Source organism: Triturus cristatus, chromosome 4_2, assembly GCF_964204655.1.
Source record: "Triturus cristatus chromosome 4_2, aTriCri1.1, whole genome shotgun sequence".
NCBI classification, from domain to species: Eukaryota; Metazoa; Chordata; class Amphibia; order Caudata; family Salamandridae; genus Triturus; species Triturus cristatus.
Window position 1 is genome coordinate 230,865,324 of NC_140586.1, and position 22,254 is coordinate 230,887,577.

The following is a 22,254-nucleotide window of genomic DNA, read 5'->3' on the forward strand; positions in this document are numbered from 1 at the left end:
CCCAGTTATTCACTGATCTGCCTAGCCTGGATCTTCAGGAGAAATGTCTGTTCACAGTCCACTACACTTAGGTCTCTGCAGAACCAACAGAGGCGGGGAATACCAATTGCTGCCTCCCTTGTCTACTCAGGTCTGCACAAACCTGAATTGACAGGGGATTCCGAATTGGCTGAAGAGCGGCTCTCAAACAGCAGCTTCCAGCAGGTAACTGAGTGGTGGATGGATTGGAGGAGGGAATATAAAGAAGTCGCCGGGGGAGAGTAGCAGAACACCAGTTCATAAATGTTCTAAACATTAGGATGGTTGGTGTGGAAGATACTAAGGGAAGGGAGGATAACAAGGCACTTGGGGGCAGATTTACAAGAAACTAACGCAGCGCGGTGTGGCAAGTCATTTTGCTGCGCCGTGCTGCGTTAGTTTTGAAGCACAGGGATGCAACATATTTACAACAATATGTTGCATCTCTGTGCTTCCCCCTGCACTGGCGCACAAACTGCTGCCATGCGCGGGCATCAGAGATCGCTCCCAGGCCACAGATCAAAGACTACCAGACTATGTAGGCACCACTGAGCTCTTGGGGTTTCACCTTCCCCCTGTGCTTTCCTTCTTCTTCACGCTGCTCATGATCCTGCGACCATGACTGCACTGTGCAGCAAGAGCATGACCCTTGTATTAGGGAGTTGCTCTCCAAGACTCCCTCTAAGAAGGTTGAACACACAAAAGACTCCAGCCCACCTCCAAGGTCACTCCCAGAATCCGCCCAAGCTACCAGCATGGGAGACAAGGCCCCAGTTACCCAAAGCTTCATGGAATCCCTCTTCCACACACTACAAGACGACATTATGAATCTGCACCAAGAGGTGGCTAGTGAAGTCAAAGAAATCCGCCAGGATGTGAACTGGGGCAGTGCACAGACACGTTGGAACAGGGAGCTGACGCCAGAGAGGAGGAGCTGGAGGTATGCTGCAACCAGAGCTTCGGGACCGGAACGCAGACCTCAACCATTACTTAGAGGACTTGGAAACAGATCCTGCAGATCTAACATTCACATTAATGGGGTTCAGTTGCAGGCAGATGCGGGTAAGCTAGAGGACTACATACTTTCGCCATATTGTCCCTGACCTTGCTGACAAAGAAGTGATCTTCGACCGCACGGATCAGGCTGACCGCCTCTATGGGCAACCTGGGTCCCTGCAGGATATTCTAACATGTCTACCACCAAAAGGAAATGATTATGTCACTTTTGAGAGAACCACTTTTGAGGGTACCAAGATCTGGCTCAACCAGGATCTCTCCTTCATCACGTTCTAACGACGCAGAGCCCTGAAACCAGCAACATCTCTCCTACAGGAGAAAGGGATTTGTTATAAGTGGGGGCACCCATTCTGCCTTACCTTTGCCTGGGGAGGAGAAACACATGTGGTTCGCACATTGTCGGAAGCAGCGCCAATCCTGGGCCTGGCTCTGGAGGGATCTGACTCACAATTGCAGCGGCTGCCCCCTGTATCCTGGCAGCATACAACGGCCTGCAGATCCAGACCTCGGAATGGGAAGAAGATGCGCAGACCATCGGTGAAGGAAAGTATCAGAGAAAGGTCTGCCCTGCTGACTCAGCTTACAAACAGGGGAACGTTGCTGGACTCGGCGGTGGAGTGAGGTGTTGGATGCTTCCTCCCCTCTTCTCTGAGGTCGTTCCAGGGTGGCCACACTGGTGCATGACTGACTCTGTCATTGGTCTGCCCCCTGTGTTGAGTCATGTTTGCCTCCGGGGTTTAGGGCTTGTCGGCTGGCCCCCGGGGGACTTGAGATGCAACCCCCGAGATGCCTGGAAATCATACCTCTCTGCGCGGGTGGCGGAGCTCCCGTGCACCTATGTCTCCTTGTTACTAGCTGGAAGGATCACCAGTGACATGGACCCTCTGTTCCAGACCTGTCGTTCGTCACCTGTTGGTGTTGTTCATATTTCTACACCATTTATTTTTGTTGTTATGGATGCTTGCAGTATTCTCTATACCATACTCTTCTTGTTCTGCCATGCTCAATCCAGACACTCACGTGAGTCGCAGGGTGCGATGATCTGGGAACAGATACACTAGGCTCTTTCTATTTCTCATACATATGGTTAAGATCCTGAGCCTAAATATTAGAGGCTTGAACGCCCCGGCCAAATGACTGCTTTTGTGTCCCAACTGAAAATCTCTCTGTGCGATATATGTTTACTGCAGGAGATGCATCTCCTTTGGAAAGATTGGGGCCGCCTGAAGTCAAGGTGGTTCAATTATCAATATTTCTCATCAGGTCCTGGCAAGAAGGCTGTGGTTGCGATTCTTTTGGCTATACACTTATACGGGCAAGTAATGCAGACACACTCAGAGATTGCGGGCCTTTTGCTTTCCCTGCACTTCTCGCACCACAACCACCGCTTTACAGTGGCATGCATGTATGTCCCTAATAACTGACTGGGGGCGAGTGCTTGCAATGTTCAACACTCAGTCCATCATTTCCTTTGGTTTTTGCTTTGTTCGCCATAAGTTGGCAGGGTATGCTCAGACGTGAGTCCCTTGCTCACTTTGCCACTGGATTCAAGCAAGCCTGGCTGAAGACGGCTGAAATGCCAGAAACCGGTCCTAGGAAGCTTGTTTCCGGTCCAGGGAAGACATGGCTTGGCAGTTCGGGCTGGACTGTTCCCATGAGGCACAGGGTCAGCCTGATTTGCATATGGCCATGTCTGAACTGGGGTGGCAGAGTGGGCTAAAGAACGGTGATGGATTAAACCTAGATCAGTTGACTGGGGGTGAGTGCTTGCAATGTTCAACACTCCGTCCATCATTTCCTTTGGTTTTTGCTTTGTTCGCCATAAGTTGGCAGGGTATGCTCAGACGTGAGTCCCTTGCTCACTTTTCCACTGGATTCAAGCAAGCCTGGCTGAAGACGGCTGAAATGCCAGCAACCGGTCCTAGGAAGCTTGTTTCCGGTCCAGGGAAGACATGGCTTGGCAGTTCGGGCTGGACTGTTCCCATGAGGCACAGGGTCAGACTGATTTGCATATGGCCATGTCTGAACTGGGGTGGCAGAGTGGGCTAAAGAACGGTGATGGATTAAACACAGATCAGTTGACTGGGGGTGAGTGCTTGCAATGTTCAACACTCCGTCCATCATTTCCTTTGGTTTTTGCTTTGTTCGCCATAAGTTGGCAGGGTATGCTCAGACGTGAGTCCCTTGCTCACTTTGCCACTGGATTCAAGCAAGCCTGGCTGAAGACGGCTGAAATGCCAGAAACCGGTCCTAGAAAGCTTGTTTCCGGTCCAGGGAAGACATGGCTTGGCAGTTCGGGCTGGACTGTTCCCATGAGGCACAAGGTCAGACTGATTTGCATATGGCCATGTCTGAACTGGGGTGGCAGAGTGGGCTAAAGAACGGTGATGGATTAAACCTAGATCAGTTGACTGGGGGTGAGTGCTTGCAATGTTCAACAATCCGTCCATCATTTCCTTTGGTTTTTGCTTTGTTCGCCATAAGTTGGGAGGGTATGCTCAGACGTGAGTCCCTTGCTCACTTTGCCACTGGATTCAAGCAAGCCTGGCTGAAGACGGCTGAAATGCCCGAAACCGGTCCTAGGAAGCTTGTTTCCGGTCCAGGGAAGACATGGCTTGGCAGCTCGGGCTGGACTGTTCCCATGAGGCACAGGGTCAGACTGATTTGCATATGGCCATGTCTGAACTGGGGTGGCAGAGTGGGCTAAAGAACGGTGATGGATTAAACCCAGATCAGTTTACTTGGAGGTGAGTTTTTGCTTTGTCCCTAATAATAACCAAGAATCCTTCATATACCAGGCGTTTGGGGACGTCCTTACTTCCCCGTACGTTAACATCTTGATTGGGGGGGCGGCTTCAATCTGGCACCTGAATCACTTCTTCATTGCTCCATACAGAGGACAGGTCTGACTGGGACATACACTACACAAGGTCTCCAGTGGTTGAGCGAGACGGGTTTGGTGGATGTGTGGAGGCGCTTGAACCCTACAACTAGGGCTTACTGCTTTTTTTCAGCAGCATACCAATCTTACACTAGGATAGACTACTTCCTCACAACTGCGTCCCTAGTGCCTGTTGTGTCCCACACAGGTATCAGGGTGGTGGCTCTTTCAGCTCACGCCCCAATTACGATTACCTTACGCCTACCCATTTGCAACACACAATCACAATCATGGCGTCTTAACCCTAAACTCCTAGCATACAAACCCACTATTAGAGAAATTAGAGAGGTGATTCAGGGCTACCTTTACAATAATGTAAAAATGACACCCCCCAGACACTGATGGCTTTACTATGGGATCCACTTAAGGCAGTGGTAGGGGAGGGCATATACTGTAGTAGCTGCACAACTCAACAAAGAATGCAAGCATAAACGCTCCACGCTGGAGGCTGAGGTAACAGCACTTGAGAAGGCCCATAGAGAGACAGGTTCCCATAAGACGCGCAGGCAACTTACAATGACGAGGAAGCAACTCAGGGCACTGGACATGGATGAGGCGAAAAATGCATTACTCTGCACTAGATAGAAGTATTATGCAGGGGGTAACGAGGCGGGTCAACTTATCGCCCACCGATTACATGCACAGACCCACCTCCTCTGGCCTGAAGAAGAGATCGCAGAAGAATTTGGGCATTTTTACTGCATGCTGTACTCTGCTGAAACACTTTATCCACACAAGATTGACTCTTACCTGGCACAGGTGCATTTGACTAAGCTTCTAGAGAGGAAGGGATCCTTACTGGATGGAGACATCACTGTCCAGGAATTTCTGGGAGCTATAGGGAGACTCAAACCTGATAGGGCACCTGGCCAGGACGGGTTCACCAGTGCTATTTATAAGACATTCACTGTCCAACTGGCCCACGTGTTAACAAAGTTATACAACTCCTTCTCTTCTCAGGGTTCCATTACTGATACAATGAAATCAGCTACTCTAACGGTCGTACCTATGCAGGGTAAGGACCCCACTCTCTGTGCCTCATATCAGCCTATTTTGTTGTTGAACGTGGACTTAAAGATCTTTACAGGGGTCTTAGCTATCCGACTTCGGCAGTATATGCATGGATTAATAGATCCTGATCAATCAGGCTTTATACCGGGGCTTAGTTGTGGCAATAACACCAAGCGACTACTCCATCTCATTGACAAGACCACCCGTTCAGGGGCCCATACTCTACTTATCTAAATCAATGCTGAAAAAGATTCAACCAAGTACATTGGCCCTTTCTGCAAACTGTCTTGATAGCAGTGGATCTGGGACCCCGATTTTGCAGCTGGATTTAGTTTAGCTACTCAGAGCCCAGGGCGTCTGTAAGAGTCAATGGGGTGTTATCATGCCCCTTACCCATCTTCGGAGGAACGCAGCAGGGCTGCCCCCTATTGCCACTCCTCTTCACTCTTTACATGGAATCCCTTGCAGAATGCTTACCGAGGCACGTTAACATTAGGGGAATCCACATGGGAGGGCCAACCCACAAAGTAGCATTCTATGCAAATGACGTGTTCTTGGCTGCTGCCAGTCCTCGCAAATCACTAACCCCCGCTTTTGGACAAACTTGAACGGTTTTGGGGAGCCTCGGGATTTAAAGTGAACCCATGTAAGTCAAAAGCCCTTGAACTAAACATTTTACAGGCAGAACAAGCCTTTTTGGAGGTCTTGTTTCCCATCACATGGGTGACACAAGGGATCCCGTACTAGGGGATTCAACTCTTTTCCATGCTGGATAAAATAGCGACATACAATTATGTGGCCCTGTTCGTGGAGGCCCGCTCCATGGTTCAATCTGGGCATAGGGGGCCTCATTTCATGGTCCATCCAGATAGCTGCGGTTAAGATGTCCCAGCTCCCCAAGATCCTCTACCTCATGCAGACGTTACCACTACTGCCCCACCACACAGTCTGCAAAAATTACGACGGCTCATAGAGACCTTTGTTTGGGGTGGCAAGCGCGTACGCACGAACAAGGAGCGTTTGTATTTGCCTGTAGCGAAAGCTGGACTGGGCATCCCACATTTGCTGAAATACTACCAGGCGGCACAATTCCACTTTCTGGTGGAATGGCGGCATCCATCCACGAACAAACGTTGGTGGCTATTGGACCAAGAAGTGGCGGGCGTTCAAATTTGGAAATTTTGAGGCTCCTGCGAAAGCAATGACTTCCGTGGGTATATATCTCCCCCGTGGTTTGAGCGACACTTGCAGGGTGAGATAAATTGAATGTGCTGGCCCAGCTTTCCTCTCACCTCTTCCCTCACATGTCCAATATAGGGAATGCAGACTTCCATCCGGCATTACATGGAGAATCTTTCCTCTATTGGCAGGAGACCAACAGTAAGAGGATAGGGGACCTCTTCGACGTTCGCGGCCTCTTAGACTGCCCACTGCTGCAAAGAGGTTTCAGATTGCCTGATACAGAGTATTGGCACTGTATTACGATTCGCCATTTGATGACGCTCCTGCAGGTGCTTCCTCACTCAAGCAGACCGCTCACTCCCTTCGACCAATGACCCCTATCTCAGCGGGATGACCAGCACCTCCTCTCGGATATTTACACATTTTTGCACAGGGCTTTGAGCGCCTTGACCTCTCCAGCTGAACACGATGAGAGACAGAGTGTGAACGAAAATTCTTAGACAAAGAATAGTTGGACATTTTGCAGTGTGCCTGCAGCATGTCAGACAGAAAAACTCTCCTCAAGCGTACTCACTTTTGGTATTTCACATCCTCATGCGTAGTTCCATGGAGAAGGGGGTATGACAATTGATGCTGGTGCCACTGTGGTGCGTCTGACACTCTCACACACTGCCCTAAACTACACCGCTACGGGACAGAAGTGCTTGCGGACATTGATCAGATGTTTGCCGCCGACCTACTCCGCTTCCCAAGTTACATACTGTTAGGCCTCCTGAACCGACTAACGTACCAATTGAAGTCGATGAGAGGGAGGGCTATTACCCTGGCACTTTGTGCCACCAAACACGTTTTACTATCTAAATGGGGTACTGAAATCATACCCTCCCAAACAGACTGACTGCACAAGCTGTAGGATCTACTCAGTATGGAGAAGTTGACCTCTATTGTGGAACATACTATCCCTACCTTTGAAAAGACCTGGGGGCCATGCCTGAAATTTCTATCTCATACCTTTCGAGAACTCTCTTGCCCAGTGTACGTAGAGGTACTCCGTCTTACTGTGGATGGTTGCAGGTCACCTTGATTCGTCAGTGAGCCGAGACGGTGTCTAAACATGGCTACTCAAAGTGACTGCATATACGCATCCCATTGCTTCTATTTCTCTCTGTCCTTCTCCCTCCCATTGTTTCCTTTCGATCCTCCCCTTTCCCAACTTCCCTCTGTCCTTTTAAACTTGTTGACCCCATTGGTTGTGGGAGAGTGTTGTTTTTCTTACTTAGTGATAAAAACTCAATTAAAAACCGATTTAATCCTAAAAAACAGGTGGGGAAAATCTCACAAAATATTATTTGGTGGGAAATTTGACCTGTCTCCTATGTGAAGGCTAAAAATCTTCAAGAATTGGCTGGCAAGTTTTGGAAAGAGAGACAAAATTATATTGTAACATTTGAAGAAATTAAGTAAATTTGGTGAAACAAAAATTCCCAGTAAGAGTGTTCTAAAAATCAATTTTATAAATGTGGGATTCTGCTCCCAGAAAAAGGGCTGACTTTGGACACCTAGGCCTCATCAGATCTCAATCACAGAGTCTGAGTCTGAAACACTGGAGGGCAGTCTCAGTTTTGGGTGTAGTGATTGAATAGACTTTAATGGAAGGTTAAATGTAGATATTACCTATTTTTCTATTAAAATGTTTTGGTGGAAAACCTTTAAATGTTATGCCTATACGCTCCTGAAGCATGGGATCACTGAAGAGGGATGTGTATGAGATGAAGACACGGAGAAGAAACATAGGATGTCCTGATACAAACATTTTAGTTTTGCAAAAAAGTGTGCCATGTGGTCATTGACATGATTGGGCTGGTGGATTGCATCTTCTCAAGATTATAACAGGTCACCACTGATGGCAGGTGTTGTGGAATAATTGACCCACTGGCCACAAACAATGGAGAACTTCTAATCAAGAAGTGTGTTCAGTGGTCACTAGAGTTTTGGCTCTCAAGCCCTGGGAAGTCTGGGGCTCCAGTTTTAGTTCACTAAGGTAAACACCCTCTCAGTTGTCTGTATCTGAAGGGATTCATACAGAGAGAGGCAGAGGGTGGCTCTTGTTCATAGGTCTATGGACTCAAAGTGACTTAACTGTCGAACATAGTGGTGTTGACATAAATAATTATGCACATCCCTAGGAGTGAGGACTACCAGCATCTACACAAGAAGTTCCCTTAACAGTTACTCCATTTAAACAATGAAACGGATCCCTGGCCATTCCATTACCTGCTCCTTGGGAATTGGTGACTCCAAATTGCTGTGCCCAGGCTTATTCTGGGTGTCATCTGGAAACTCATCTTCATCAGTCTCATCTGGCACCACCTCCTCTTCACTGTGGTCCTTCTTCACTGGGTACTGTACGACCACCTTGCTGCGAGCTTCCCGTGCCTTGGCTTCGCCCAGTGAGCAAGAGCGCACCATCGGCACCTCGTTGTTGGTGTTGTCAGAGCTGGGATCGAGGGTCTGGTCACTTGCTTCTGGCTCCTCATTGCTGTTGATGACATTTTCCTCCATTTCCACTTCCACTTCCACTGTCACCTTCTTCTCTTCCTCTTCCTCTTCCTCCTTCGTCTCCTTCTTCTCCTCTTCCTTTTTGGAGATTATCACACGTTTCTCAGGGGTTCTGGCAAAATTGCGCAGGGCTTGTAGTGGAGAGGAGGAATCTATACGTATGCTGCAGGCGGCAGGGTTGGACACTGCAGTCAGGTCACCATAGCTGCTGCACTTTAACTCTTCCGGGAGATCCTCTGGGAAGGGAAAGAATGAGAGACTGGCATGAGTTAAAGGTTCCCTTGCAGGCATCAAGGGCTGTATTTAAGGCAGGGACTGTTGCAAAGAACTACTGAAGCAACCCAATGTCTCTAAAAGGTAGGCAAGGCTTTGGGCAGATTTAGTTGTATGTGAGGGACCCCAGACAAAGACACTAAAGTGGCAAGAATAAGAGCAGCTGAGGCAGGGATAGAGCCAGCAAACAGGCGTATACGTGCAACAGAGGAATGACTACCAGGAAAAACAGCAGCATTGGAACAAATACAATAGGAAACTGGCAATAGAACCCAAAATAAAATCAATTGAGGGAGGAATGTAGACAGGAACTATTAGGCAGAACAAAAAATAAGAAAAACTGAAGAAGGAATTAAGATATGAAACGAGAAAGAATGAGAAATATGAGCAGGCAAGGGAGGAATGTCCTGAAACACAACAAAAACTTGGGAGCCAGGATACAGAGAAACAGGGTAGTCTACAATGTATAAGGGAGAGAGTAGCAAATTGTCCCATGAGTAAAAGGTGCTCTAGAAAAAGGGTTGGCTACCAAAACAACCCATATATAACCCTCCAAAGAAAACGAAGGTCATTAACTGCAAACTGATGTTTTGAGTACTCCAAGTGCATACACAATAAAATGTCTAATCCAAGAGTCATAAATTTATAGTCCATTTTAATCCAATTTCTTAGTTCAAGACAAAACGGATTTCTCATGTGCATCCAATTGAAACAGCAGTGGTCAGATAAGACTTTTAGCCAACATGTGTACCTCGACTTCTTCAGGGCTGAAAGTATTTAAGCGAACAATATAAGTTACAATTTCATAGCTTAATTTCAAATGCTCACCGTCACCTACCACAGGTATCAGAGTAATCAAAGAGGTGCAATAATGGTACCGAACAAATTGCTTACCAGCGCAAATAAGAACACTTAATAACGTTCAATTGTAAAAGTGAAACCAAATAAAACAGAGGAAAACCATATTGTGCTAGTATAATTCTAGCTGCTCATAGAATACCTCCATAAACACGAGGTATGTGAGAGAAAAATAAAATATGACCAAGAAAGGAAAAAACTACAACCCTCAGCATGCAATACTCCCATGTCCAGGCGCTTGACCTCCATAGAAAAAACAAGGCAAATAACAATAATGACCTGAACGTAGAAAATACGATATTACTCTCATTTTGAAGAGGCTCGTGATCTGGGAACTGTAATTTCAGCAGTTTAAAGTAATCTCTACATAAATAAGAGCAAAAACAAAGGAAACTCTTATCAGTCCTTAATACAACATGTAACGCGATCCGCATTAAAAGACATCACTGACAACGTCAAGCCTAATATCACTAATGTAAAAATATAAAATGTAAAGTCTCATAAGACATGTGACCAGCAGCATAGCAATAAACAAGAAGGAAGGTAGGCAAAGCAAAAAGAGTAAATTCAAAATCTCATTACCTCAGAACAGACGCAATTTATGCAAACTAACAGCGGTTAACACAGGATATATCATTAATCCATCCCATAGAAGGCATATAAATCTCTTTAGAAAAGCGTAATCCGAATATAAAGAATCATCACAATGTAGATAATCTTGAGGAGACTGAAATCCGAGTCAAAATGCACGTCGGAATATACACCTAATAATTGGTAGACCAAGTCCTGTAACATGCGTATTATCTATGACCAAGAGATACAGTCATAGCACAAAGGACAATGAAAGAGCAGACATGATCCATATAAATGTACTGTAAGAATGTGAAGTAGCTCATTGTGTATATCGGCGTGGGCCAGGAGCGCCATATTGAGAACTCTATATATATTCCGTTCATCCCGTTCACGTGATCCGTAAAAAGGATATGGCGCTAGCGATTACGGGGACATGTTTGTCCCTTGTTGCTGTTGTTGCATGTGAGATGTGGCAATGTGACATAAATATGGCGGCTTCCGTTGTGCCTGTAAACCATTGAGAAAGGCATACCCGAAACGCGTCTGGTTTTTAGCGCTGTGAGTCGTAAATAAATCTTTGACTCTCCCCCGCGAGTGCTGTGTCTTTTCTAAAAGAAGGGGAGACGTGGAGCGTGGATATATATATATATATATATATATATATATATATATATATGTAGAGCTCCCAATACGGCGCTCATGGTCCACGCCGATATACACGAGGACACCTCCCCGCAGGTGCTACTTCACATTCTTACAGTACATTTATTTGGATCATGCCTGCTATTTTATTGTCCTTTGTGCTATGACTTTTCCTCTCGTCCATAGATAATAAGCATCTTACAGGACTTGGTCTTCCAATTATTAGGTATATTTTCCAACATGCATTTTGAGTCAGATTTCAGTCTCCTCAAGATTAATTACATTGTGATGATTCTTTATATTCGGATTACGCTTTTCTAAAGAGATTTATATGCCTTCTATGGGATGGATTAATGATATATCCTGTGTTAAACGCTGTTAGTCTGTATAACTTGCGTCTGTTCTGAGGTGATGAGATTTCGAATTTACTCTTTCTGCTTTGCTTACCTTCCCTGTTGTTTAGTGCTATGCCGCTGGTCACATCGGTCTTATGAGATTTTACACGTTATATTTTTACGTTAGCCTAATTAGGCTTGACGTTGTCAGTGATGTCTTTTAATGCGGTTTGCGTTACATGCTGTATTGAGGACTTATTAGAGTTTCCTTTGCTTTTTGCTCTTATTTATGTAGAGATTACTTTTGAATGCTGGAATCACGGTCCCCAGATCATGAGCCTCTTCAATATAAGAGGTATATTGTATTTTCTACACTAAGGTCATTATTGTTATTTGCCTTGATTTTTCTTACCTTAATTAAGAGCACACTTTTGCACGGAGGTCAAATACCTGGATATGGGAGTACTGCATGCGGGGGGGTTGTAGTTTTTACCTTTCTTTGTCTTATTTTACTATTCCCTCACATACCTCGTTTTTAGGGGGGTATTCTATGAGCAACTATAATTATACTAGCACAATATGGTATTCCTATGTTCATTTGGTCTCACTTTTACAATTGAAGGTTAAGTGTTCTTATTTGTGTTGGTAAGCAATTGTTTTCGGTACATAAGCCCTCCCATTATTGGATCTCTTTGATTACTCTGACATCTGTGGTGGGTGACAGTGATCATTTGTAATTGAACTATAAAATTGTAACTTAGATTGTTCGCTTAAACACTTACAGCCCTGCAGAAGTCAAGGCACAAATTGCTAATTTGCAAAACACATGTTGGCTGAAAGTCTTATGTGTACCACTGCTGTTTTGATTGGATGTACATGAGAATTCCCTTTTGGCTTGAACTAAGGCAGGGCCGGCTTTAGGGCGGTGCGACCAGTGCCACCGCACCGGGTGCTGACTCTTTAAGGGGGCGCCGTCCTTGGAAGTATTTTATAGCTTTAGAAGAACCTGCTGCTTCTTCATTGCTAGCCTCCGGCAATTCTCATACGGCAATAAAAATGTCAAGATAACTACAGTGATTCATGTTCTTCCTGGAGGGAGAAGGAGTTTTGTCTAGTGGAAGTTTTAACTCATTTTATGGTAGCACAGAGGGTTTATATGCCTGCTGCCAAAAATGTGTACCATGCAGATCAGAGAGTGCATATATTTTAAATTAGTCAGTGCTTTTGACAGAGAGATCCTTTTGTTACTGGCAGTGTAGATGTTAAAATCCTAACATAGAACAATGAGCTAATAACTATCAAAGAGCTGCATGCAAACTGCAAACATACAGATTAGAGCATTATGGTTTATCCCCTGTCTTTCATTATTCTAATGTTTCAAAAAGGGTTCATTTTGGTAAGAATAAAAAATCTCTATTATTAAATGTAACCCCAAACCACGGGGATATGTTTTCAATTCTGAGTCTGTGCTTCTCCAGACCAAGCACTCTTAAACTAAGATGTCTACCAGTATGGATGACATGTGACTCCTACACCTTGTAGTCTTCTGGCTTATGTAACATTTTCTATACACTGATTTACACACCTATGATTGATTGTCTCTGTGCATTGCTAAGACTAAAACCAAAAATGCAAAAGGTTGTCAATCCGTTAGCAGCTCAAATGATCATGTGGCTGTTACTACAAACTCAGTAGCTACCTAGACAGACATCACTGCAGAATTATTGTGTAATGAGGTTAACATAGGCGCCGTCGGGGAAGCCACACTTGCAGGGCCTGCAATGAAAGTACTTGTAACTACGCTGGCTAACATTAAGGATGTGATCGATAAAAATGTTGATCTGCTTTGGGGAAAATTAAAGCATCTGGACTCTGTTATAGACAATCTAAGAGGTAGAAAGTTGAACCATGTTGTTAATGATGTGGGGGGGGAACCCTATAACATCTGTGGTTAACAAATATGGTCCTGATTCGCAATTGATGGGTACTGTCTCTCCTCTGGATGTTCCCCCTGCCAATCCTTGTGTACCTTGTTGTAACCCAAATGAATTTCCTGTGTCGAACCCCACTCCTGCGCAGAGGGAAAGCCAAGATATGCCACAAGTGCATAATGCAAATAACCTAAATTTGTCCCTAGGGAGCGTTAATTATAACCAGTCACAGCATGGTGTTATTGCGGCTGACCCAAGTAGAGATGTTACGGATTGTTCTAGGGGCATACGCTTGAGCCCAAACACTGATGTCCTGAGTCTACCCCCGGTCTCCAGTCCTTATGTGCTAGTTCTGGCCGTTGTTCCTAATCTTGCTGGGGGCCAGAGGGAGTCTTGGGCAGGTCTCCGCAACAAGTCTGTAGATTGGTTATGTAAACACAAAGGTTTTCACCCTTCCTCTATGAATGAAATCATCATGGCAAGGAGAGTAGGTTGGGTTGGCCAATTGGATAAGAACATTAACGGTGATTGTATCGTCCTCAATTTCCATAGACTGCAAATAGTGCATCGTTTATTGAGTGTTTGAGAGCAATCTTTCACACAAAGCACTGGCATTTGTTCACTCCCTTTATGCTACTTTTATAAACCACCATCCATAACGTTTAGGGATGTTTACGCACTACCTCTGGCAGCCAATAGGTTTCATGCACTATCTAGCCTAGATGCCCAGGACTGACAACCACTTTTGATGACTAATACACAGGATTATGAGGAGGATCATCTAGGTACCATACTCCCATCTCAAAATGACAAGCCAGCTCTAATTAGGGCTAATAGGGGAACTGACCTGAGCATCCTAAATTGGAATGTAGCGGGGTAACAATCCAGGCTTGGCGATCAGGACTGGCTGCGAATAATAAAGGAACAAGACGTAGTCATGTTCCAGGAGACCTGGGCTACTGATGACTTATATATCGAAGGGTTTCACTGTTTTAGTGTTGTAGCCTCAAGCCCCAAATCGGGCAGACCATCAGGCGGCCTATTTATTGGGATCAATGTGGCTGCTGGAGGCAGTTTTAAGGCTCTACCAACTAATAGTAAAAACTATCAAGTTGTGTTTTTTAAAAGGAGAGTTTGTTTCTATCTGGTAAATTTTTATAACAATGATTTCCACTCTGTCCCTAATAGGAACTTTATTGGGCTCTTTGATTTTATTTCTAATTTAGATAGCCAGCAAAGCACAGAGAGGCCTATTGGGATCCTCTTGGGGGGAGACTTTAATGCTAAACTCACTGATATGGAGCATGACGTGGAGATAAGCAACTTTGGTCCCCCTTTCCGTAGGGGTGCAGAGCTAGCAATGCTCTTAAGATCATATAATTTGGCCAATGTTATGGATCTGGTGGCTGGTGCCAATGTCACCAACCACAAATTACCAACATTCAGGGGAAGAGGATGCTGTTCAATTATTGATTTTATTTTTATTTCCCCCTCTCTTGAAGATCAACTAATAGCTGCAGAGGTCATTGCTACGGATCATGGGGATCACAACCCTATTAAAACAGTATTGAGATCGGCACCCCGGCCCGTGTTTCCTTCTAAATGCGGGGCCAAAAACCTCACGCCCTCAACCGACAACTTAAGGCTAATATGGAAGGGCGTTGATAGTGGCAAACTGTTTAAAACACTAGTTAAGGGCAACATGCATCTTATCAATTCCTGCTTGTCATTACAAACCGCACACACAGAGGTAGTTCAGGATTTCTCTAAACTCTGTCTGGCCACCAAAACTCTCCTGTCGAAACCTGCCCTTCCAGCAGGAAATAACCCTAGATGGTTCGACCGTGAGTGCTCAATGGCTAATAGGAACCTCTACAGGGCATTGTCATCTAATCCAAGGTGTGCCATAGATGTTTAATTGGCAAGGCGGAAATATAACACAGCGATTTCAAACAGGAAAAGAGCTCTCTTAAACGAACGCTGGGAAGTCCTATCATAGGCCGCAACTATAAAAAAGGGTAATATTTTCTGGTCCGCAGTAAGGGACCTCCGATTGATGGGTCAACTACTAACCCCCATCAGTTGTAATATCTCTAGTGAGTCTTGGGAAAACCATTTCTCAAAAATGTATGCTACCCCCTCATTAGAGACAGATCAGTATGATTTCGGCCCACTGTCCAACATAGAGTTAACTATCTCTGAAGTAGAAGAGGCTATCCATCAGAGCATCGGGAATAAAGCATCTGGCCCTGATGGGCTGCCAATTGATTTGATAAAATGGAAACCAGATTTCTGGGCCCCGTTACTTTTGAATGTTTTTAATAGCCTAACCCACGCCACGCTACCAGATACGTTGGCTAAGAGTATCATAGTTCCAATTTTTAAAAAGGGGGATCGGTCCCAGCCTAGTATTTATAGGCCGATCTCACTAATTGACAACACTCTAAAAATACTGGGAAGAGTCTTATACAATAAGATCTTCGGCTGGTCAGAGGAAAATGGCATTTTAGAGCCCTGTCAGTTAGGCTTCCGTAGTAAGGTGGGTACAAATGAACAATGGCTCAATCTCGTCATTGGGAAATATACCATTGCGCGGAAGTCCCCGATCTATTTGGCCTTTATGGATTTGTCCTCTGCATTTGAACTTGTTAATAGGTCAAAGCTCTGGACTATCCTTTTGGCATATGGGCTGGATGAGCCTCTGGTACATTTTCTAGCATACCTTCACAAAGACCTCCAGGCGCAGGTGAGGATTGGCATGGGTGGAGAGGTCTCGGGAGCCATTAAGGTAGGAAGGGGGATCAGACAGGGCTGTGTCTTGGCCCCCCTCCTTTTTATTATTTACATCAATGGGCTGAATAATTCGCTAAAAACCTCGACTCTCGATGTCCCCATAACCAATGGGAAAACTCTTCCTGTGTTACTATACGCAGACGATGCGGTCCTCATAGGCCGCACCCCGAATTCCCTGCGCATTTTAGTACAGACTTTTGTCAAGCATATGGATAGTTTGGATCTATGTGTTAATTTAAAAAAAACATTTTTAATGTCCTGTGGTCCTAGGAAGCGTCAGCTAAGCTCCATTGTTGTGGGTAGTCAGAAATTGACAAGTACCCGCACATTCCCTTATCTTGGGTTGGTCTTTGCTGCGAACGGCTCCTGGACTGAGCATCTTACTCACTCCAGGAGCAAGTTCTCAAAGCCCATCAATTCAATACTTAGCCTTCCCTGCCCAAAGGCCACTAGTGCTATTTTAGCTATTCAATTTTTTTTTTAATTACAGTGCGTTCCTGTGGCCACGTATGGGGCGGAGATTTGGGTTATTGCAAACAGTTCCTGTATTCAGTAGGAAGATAGGTTCTGCAGGAAACTGCTGGGCATTCCAATCTCCACCCCACAATATATTTGTTACAAAGAACTTATTCTTAACTTTATGTCGGATTTTATACATGCCCGACCTGCTATTTTTTGGTTATCAGTTTGGAAGAATCAGGCAGCCTCCGTCACTATAGAGATTATTAACGACTGTGTTAAGTGTGATAAAGGGATGGATATTCCCTGGTTGATTGGAGTGCACCAAAGCTTGTGCAGTGTCAACAAAGAATGTATCTTTTTAAACCCAAGTACAGCTGAAACTGTGCCCAAAAAGGAGCTTAGAGATGCCCTCTATTATTTATATAACACAGAAAGGATTGGTTTGGAATCTAAGAAATCTTCTGTTCTCAGTTACATGTCCATTGAACAATATCACCATCCCCTACCTACATATCTGACCCTATCCATGAGTCATTGCGAAAGGAGCCTACTATTCCGCTTAAGAGCAGGAACTGTTAGATTTGCACTGTGTTTCCCTCTTGGTTACCACCCCAACCTTGATCACGTACCATGTCCTTGTGATGGGGGGAGTAGCCAATCAATTTTACATTTTTTATTTTTCTGTAAATATTATATAAAATATATAAAGTGGCTCTTATATCCATTTTTTAAAAAGAGAAGGCCCATTAGTCTGGATAATGCTTACTCGTGTCTAGTTTCCCTGGCTGACGAAGAGTTGATTTTTCGTATAAGTACATTTTTGAGAATCGCCACTAGAGCACGTAAAGAGCATGCCGGATCCATGAGAAATTATTATGATTGATCATTTATGTATAACTGCAGGATGATATAATGTTTTACATAACAGTAATTTATTTATGTATTACCAATGAAGTTCTTTTTAACTTGTTACCCAATTTACTAAAATGTTATGGTTACATCATTGTATTTTCTTATTCCCATGTATTTCTAACTCTCCGCTTGCCATTTAATTTGCAATGATGCTGTGCTTTTATGGGTACCTAGCTACCCGAATAAAGTTTATGAACTGAACTGATTGTCTCTGTGTAGTGTGTGTGTGATGTAAAGTGCTCTGACACCCTACACTGGTATAGCAGGTGCCATACAACTAATTAAATACATGTGAGAGAGAGTGATTATGGAGACTTGAGGGGGCACTGTGAAAGGGTGGTAGTGAGGGAATCAGTGTGGGGCGCCAACAAACATTGTTGCACAGGACTCCACCAGTGCTAAAGCCGCCCCTGAACTAAGGAATTGGATTAAAGCGGACTAAAAGTTGACGACTCTTGTATTGGACATTTTATTGATTATACTCTTGGAGTACTCAAAACGTCTGTTTGAAGGGAAGAATGTAGTCAACAAACAGGGAGGACAACCAGGAATAAGTGTACTAAAAGGACAGCAAACAGACAGTAGGACCTAAATAAAGTCCAAAACAGGGACAAGAACTACTGTATAGAGCGACAGCGGTAGGAATGAAGAAATGCAGATCTGTCATAGGAATGTTGATAACCCTGGGGTGGGGAATGGACGGCCAACCACTCTTGCAGCACCTGGTTTCCCTAGGATCTCAGGACCTAGTCGCCCCAGTCTACATCTCATACACACCTGGTTCATCTCCCTCGAGCTTCTCGTCTGGACTCTTCTTTTCCTGATTGGAATCACCCTCAACCTCGCTGGGTACAGTGGCTCCCATTGTACCTGTGAAGGTAAATAGGCAACAGGGGAGTCATAGAGGGGAAAGTTAGTGACAACTCTGTACAACTAAGGTAGAATCTTCAGGAAAAAAAGGAAAGAAATAATCTGGGGCTAGAAGGACCTTTCCCATTCGCAAACCATGGATGTGCATTTGCAAAACTGCAATTTGTATTACTAAAATAGGACTGCAAATGTACTACAAAATGCTATTCTCAAATTACATGCAGCAGACTACTCCTGACCTATCTTTTTGTATGCGGAGATCTCCACCCCAACTGTGTTGTGTCTGCACACTTATATGTTTTAGTAGTAAATGTGGGAGGTAAAGGGGGGATTTTTACAATTAATGTGAAGATATTATAGTCATTTTCCAACCTCTTTATTGAGTCCACAGGCTCCTTATCATCCTTAACTTCACGCTTATTGACATCAGTATAACCAGACAAATCACATTTTCTATACCATCAACACAGCCAACAGGTGTTTCGTCGTTGTGGCGTATCAGCCTCCGACTTCATCGGGGCTTGAGAACCTTGAAACGTTATATGGTGTCCTCATAGTCACATCAAATCGTATCACAAATCTCATACGATACAGGGAGGAGTGATCCCAACTGATCTGTTTATCAGGCTAGAGGAGTGCGCTCCTTTCACGTATGTTTCTGGTGTGGTACGTGTTGATGTTCTCAAGCCCTGATGAATAATAATAAAGAGACTGGAAATTGAATACAATATCGAATTTGGGCAATCTAAAATTGGAACATATTAGAGTGCTCAGGGTAATGTGGATTTGCTAAACCATTTGGTTTTATATTGGTTCTTAGGTGGCCTTCCCTCACCCTTGAGCACCATGTTCTATGTGATACCATTTTCGAATAATACTAATATACTAAGAAGTGTGCCCTTATGTCTGGACGCCATACATAGGATTTACAACTACTGGAAAGAGGTCTACCCACTAAAGAGAAAGCCTATTACTAAGTCATGAATTGCGCCTCTATAGCTAGACAAATTCATATTGGCATCAAAATAAAGCATATTATCATACTGTACATTCACATGTAGAGCGACAAAGATTGGCAAATCAATTTGCAGGGTAAAATCATACATAGAGTTAACCCAAAAGACAGACGACACGCATCCACTCCTCAAGATAGCAGGTTGAACCATTTGCCCCACACCTTTCGGAAGAGTTCAGGGCAGCCCCGGGCTTCAAAGAGGGGCTCCTCCTGAGTCCCACACCAGTCTACCCCCCGTCTCCACCTCCGCACAGTGGGCGGCTTGGCCTGGGACCATAGCGCCCCTATATCTCGCTTCGCCAATGCCACCGCTGTCCCGAGGAAACGCTTGTCGGCCCGAGAGCCGTCCAGGCCATCGAACACGCCTAGAATCAGGCGCAATGGGTCGTGGGGAATGGTCCACCCTAGGGTCTGTGAGAGCTCCAATTCCACACCCACCCAGAATGGAGCAAGGGCAGGGCACTGCCAAACCATATGATAGAAATCGCGGGGGCATGGTTGCAATGCGCGCAGGTGGGGAAGGGCACAGCTGGGCTTTTTATAGGTTCCCCGGGGTGAGATAAGCCACGTGTAAGTAGTAGAGTTGGACTAAACGCAGCTTGGATGAAGTTGTCAGGGTCTTAGGGGCCATGAGGGCATCCCTCTAATCCGCCTCCTCCAGGGGGCCCAGACAACCCTCCCAACGGGCTCGCAGCACGTCTAAGGTTGTGGGGGTATTGTTCATGAGGGAGCGATAAATCCCCCGCCCCTACCCAGATTACCCATCATCACCTGGGCCTCAAGGGGACTAAACTCGGTAAGGGAGATGGGAGAGGATAGGTGCACCCCTAGGGCATGCCTAAGCTGCAGAAACTTGTAAAACTGGGAGGGGTGAAGAGAGTAGCTCCGTTGCAGGTCTGCAAAAGTTCTGATATGGTTCCCCACCCTAACATCCCCGAAAAGCGAGATCCCTATGTGATCCCACCGATGAAAGTCCCGGAGGGATGAGGTCTCCTGCAGCCATGTGCCACACCACAGCGGGGTCTGCCTGGTAAGTTTCCGACCCCACCTCGTGTAGCGCAAAGCAATGCGCCAAGCCAGGAGGACCGACCGAGTGACGGGGGGCAGGTCTCTTGGCACGGGGGTTCCATACAAGTAAGCCTGAAGCCGCGGAAAGTCCATCGCCTTAAGTTCCACCAGGTACGCCGGGTCAGACCAACCGCCCGTGAACCAGTCATGGACCACGATAAGTTTCATGGCAAGATAATAGAGAGGAAGGTTGGTGACTCCCATACCTCCGTCATAAGGAGGTATGCGGCAGTGTGCCAGGGACATCCGCGATCTCCTGCCCCCCCACAAAAAACGTGTAAAAACACCATTGAATTCGCGAAACCAGCTCGTCGGGAGGTGAAAGGAAATATTCTGCAGAATATACAAGAACCGGGGGAGGACCATCGTTTTGAAAAGGGCACTTCTGCCAAGGGGGTTGAGAGGAAGAGGTTGCCATTTCCTAAGGTCCACCCTGGCCCTGGTGGTTAGGGGTGTGATGTTCAGGGCCCACTCAAGCTCTGGGAGCAGGGCAACCCAAATCCCCAGGTACTTGAAGGATTGCCTGCGCAGGGGGATGGTTGTCTGCCAATCAAAACAGGCGCGGGACGGGTGGAGGGGAACCAGGGTGGGCTTCACCAGGTTGAGCCAAAGGCCCGAGATCCATTCGAAAGCGGAGAGGACCTCCAAACAGCGCGGGCCGGAGTTCTCGGAGTCCGCCAGAAAGAGGAGGACGTCATCAGCGTATAGGGCGATGTTAACGACCCGCAGTAGGTCCCAGGTCCAGCCCCGAATGTTGGAATCTTGGCGAATAAGGGAGGCCAGGGGCTCCATCGCCAGCGCAAATAAGAGTGGCGAGAGCGGATAACCCTGACGAGTGCCCCTTTGGATAGGAAACGCTTTTGACAGCACACCGTTGACCAGGACATTCGCTTTAGGGCAGGAGTATAGAACGCGAGTGAGGCGCCGGAAAGGCAAGCCGAACCCCATCACCTCCAGCACCTCATCTAAGTAAACCCAATCCACCGTATCAAAGGCTTTTTCAAAATAGATTAAAAGCACAGCCAGATACGGAGTGAGACGGTGGCGATGCGCAAGTGCGAGGTGGAGACGGCGAATACAGTGCCGCGTACCCCGGGCAGGCATGAATCCGCATTGATCCAAGTGGACAAAATCACGTAAGAGAGAGCGGAGGCGTTGGGCTAGAACAGTAGCGAAGATTTTCACCTCGGTGTTAATGAGGGAAATAGGGCGATAGTCTGCGCAAGCAGTGGAGGGAGGCTGTGTCTTCGGAAGCACCACAATAGTGGCCACGTCCGTTTCGGGGGGAAAGGACCCTTTGTCTACCAAGTGGCGAAACAATTCTACCAAGTTCGGGACCAACAACTCGCGATAAGTCGCATAGAATTCTTGCAGGTAACCGTCCGGTCCTGGCGTCTTACCGGAGTGTAGGTGAGAAATGGCCTTGTGAACGTCGTCCGAAGTAATGGGGAGATCCAAAGTCTCTGAGATCGTTTGGGGAAGACGCGGCAGGTGGGTCCCTGTCTCCGACAACAATACAGTTAGTGAGGCCTCTGGGGGTCGGGCCGTATATAGATTGGCATAGTACTCTGCAAAGGCTTGGGCGATAGCCCGTGAAGTGCAATGGTGGGTACCGTTCCCGTCGTGGACCTCGGGAATGATGCAAGCGGCCTTGGGATAGGAAATGAGGTTATGGTGTAATTTGCCGTTTTTATCTCCCCAGCCATATATCCGAGCAAACGAAGAGCGCCACAGCATTTTAGCAGCCTCCAGGGAGACTTGGCAGATCTCTTCCTGAAGTAGTGCAAGCTGCCG

General features: G+C 46.0%; 1 protein-coding gene across 3 annotated transcripts in view; it reads right to left on the minus strand.

The window, feature by feature from the left end:
• The window catches only part of CIMIP4 (ciliary microtubule inner protein 4), a 317,064-nt gene that overhangs the window by 235,705 nt on the left and 59,105 nt on the right, over window positions 1–22,254 (minus strand). For all 3 annotated transcript variants that reach the window (XM_085601334.1, XM_085601335.1, XM_085601336.1), the window contains exons 4-5: window positions 18,285–18,377; window positions 8,444–8,964 (exon numbers count right to left, since the gene is read on the minus strand). In XM_085601334.1, coding sequence (XP_085457460.1) covers window positions 8,444–8,964; window positions 18,285–18,372 — 609 coding nt within the window. In that variant the 5' untranslated portion in view covers window positions 18,373–18,377. The remainder of the gene's footprint in view (window positions 1–8,443; window positions 8,965–18,284; window positions 18,378–22,254) is intronic.